Raw genomic sequence first — 2,240 nt, forward strand, 5'->3', positions numbered from 1 at the left:
GAACCTGAGTCTCACCTGTCCTGCAGGTGTCCTGATGTGTTTACTTAAACTGAGTCTCACCTGTCCTGCAGGTGTCCTGATGTGTTTACTGAACCTGAGTCTCACCTGTCCTGCAGGTGTCCTGATGTGTTTACTGAACCTGAGTCTCACCTGTCCTGCAGGTGTCCTGATGTGTTTACTGAACCTGAGTCTCACCTGTCCTGCAGGTGTCCTGATGTGTTTACTGAACCTGAGTCTCACCTGTCCTGCAGGTGTCCTGATGTGTTTACTGAACCTGAGTCTCACCTGTCCTGCAGGTGTCCTGATGTGTTTACTGAACCTGAGTCTCACCTGTCCTGCAGGTGTCCTGATGTGTTTACTGAACCTGAGTCTCACCTGTCCTGCAGGTGTCCTGATGTGTTTACTGAACCTGAGTCTCACCTGTCCTGCAGGTGTCCTGATGTGTTTACTGAACCTGAGTCTCACCTGTCCTGCAGGTGTCCTGATGTGTTTACTGAACCTGAGTCTCACCTGTCCTGCAGGTGTCCTGATGTGCTTACTGAACCTGAGTCTCACCTGTCCTGCAGGTGTGGTGCGGACGGCTCTTCCTGACATGGACCGGGAGGTGCGGGAACGTTACCTGCTGGTCGTCCAGGCCAAAGACATGATTGGTCAGATGGGAGGTCTCTCAGGAACCACCTCCGTCACGGTGATACTGACCGACATCAATGACAACCCGCCTCGCTTCCCCCACAGTAAGTCTGACCTCTGACCTTCACAGTTCACATCGCAGAAACTCTGAGGGATCAGAGCAGCAGGTATCTCAGGAGCCTGAACTGACCTGGACTCAGACCCAGTCCAGGATTAGTTTCTGGTGAACAGCTGGAGTAAACAGGAAGTAACATCATCATGTGTCTGTTTATCTGTGATCTACAGAGAGCTACCAGTTCACAGTTCCAGAGTCTGTACTGGTGTCAGATGTGGTTGCCAGGATCAAAGCTCTGGATCTGGATGTTGGTCCGAATGCTGAGATGGACTACAGGATCCTGAATGGAGACGGACTGGGAACCTTCAGGATCGTCACCGATCCAAACACACAGGAAGGACTCCTCACTTTACAGAAGGTACTGGTCACTTCCCAGTAAGAACTGGTTCACAGTTTTTTGTCCTTTGTTCAACAGGTTTAGAGTGTTTTAACGGCCCCCCTTTGAGAGAGTCCGGCTCACTGAACTGCCCCCCCTGCAGCTGTGAGCTCTCTGCCTGTCTGATCATTGCATTAGTCGACTCTGTGCTCCACTTCCTGTCGGTCCCAGAGGACGGACCTCTGCTGCTGAACAGCTGCTGACAAATATCAGCACTTTGTTTCAGCTTTAGATGCAAAGACAGAACCATCTGTTAGAACCCATTCCAGATCCAGCATGCATGGTTCCAAAAGAATCTTATTCTTAATACGATAGTTAGGGAGACCATAGATCCTCTTTCTCCCGGACAGCTAAATCTCCCAAAACGTCCAGGATTCAGCTTCTGCTTTCTACAGTCGGCATTCATGCTCTGTGCTTTTTCATTGCTTCGACCTTTCTCTTTAGGTCTCGCCTTCTCGCTCGCCACCATTGGTCGGTCACGTAGGCCTACATATCCTTCACGCCACCACTGGCCAAACTGCATCTCGATCATCACCCACGGCAACAGCCAAGAGACAGAGCAGCAGCAGCTCATCAACAGTGAAACATGGTGCATGAACGGTGTGAAAAATGGCCAAACACAGGGCTTGAAGTGGGTCGGTACTCTCCGGTACTCACCGGTACGCAGTACCGGCACTTCTACATGTTACTCTTTGGCGTACCGAGACTTTTTTTTGCATACCGGCACTTCTCACAGCCTGCGGGACTCTTGTCTGTCCTCTCCACTGGCGGAGACCAGTAGGGGGAAGATCAGGTGCCATCCCACACTTTGTAATTAATGTACTATTCAATTCAGTTTTATTTATATAACGCCAAATCACAACAACAGTTATCTCACAGCACTTTTCATAAAGAGCAGGTCTAGACCGTACTCTGTGATGCTATTTACAGAAGCCCAACAGTTCCCACCAAGAGCAGCACTAGGAGACAGAGGCAAGGAAAAACTTCCTTTAAGAGGCAGAAACCTCGAGCAGAACCATGGCTCAGGGTGGGCGGCCGAGAGAGAGAGAGAGAGAGAGAGGGAGAGAGAGAGAGGGGGAGAGAGAGGGATATGGAAGGAGAGAGAGAGAGAGAGGGGGA

At 50.6% G+C, this 2,240-nt stretch overlaps 2 protein-coding genes across 7 annotated transcripts in view; one reads left to right on the forward strand and one right to left on the reverse strand.

The window, feature by feature from the left end:
• The window catches only part of LOC123972027, a 2,778-nt gene extending 968 nt beyond the window's left edge, over window positions 1-1,810 (reverse strand). For 3 of the 6 annotated variants that reach the window (XM_046051230.1, XM_046051229.1, XM_046051228.1), the window contains exon 1: window positions 16-1,804. In XM_046051230.1, coding sequence (XP_045907186.1) covers window positions 16-594 — 579 coding nt within the window. In that variant the 5' untranslated portion in view covers window positions 595-1,804. The other 3 variants (XR_006825346.1, XM_046051227.1, XM_046051226.1) reach the window with 3 other exon arrangements.
• The window catches only part of LOC123972017 (cadherin-7-like), a 16,845-nt gene that overhangs the window by 6,600 nt on the left and 8,005 nt on the right, over window positions 1-2,240 (forward strand). The window contains exons 2-3 of the mRNA XM_046051210.1: window positions 567-738; window positions 920-1,103. Coding sequence (XP_045907166.1) covers window positions 567-738; window positions 920-1,103 — 356 coding nt within the window. The remainder of the gene's footprint in view (window positions 1-566; window positions 739-919; window positions 1,104-2,240) is intronic.

This window comes from Micropterus dolomieu, linkage group LG06, assembly GCF_021292245.1.
Source record: "Micropterus dolomieu isolate WLL.071019.BEF.003 ecotype Adirondacks linkage group LG06, ASM2129224v1, whole genome shotgun sequence".
NCBI lineage: Eukaryota > Metazoa > Chordata > Actinopteri > Centrarchiformes > Centrarchidae > Micropterus > Micropterus dolomieu.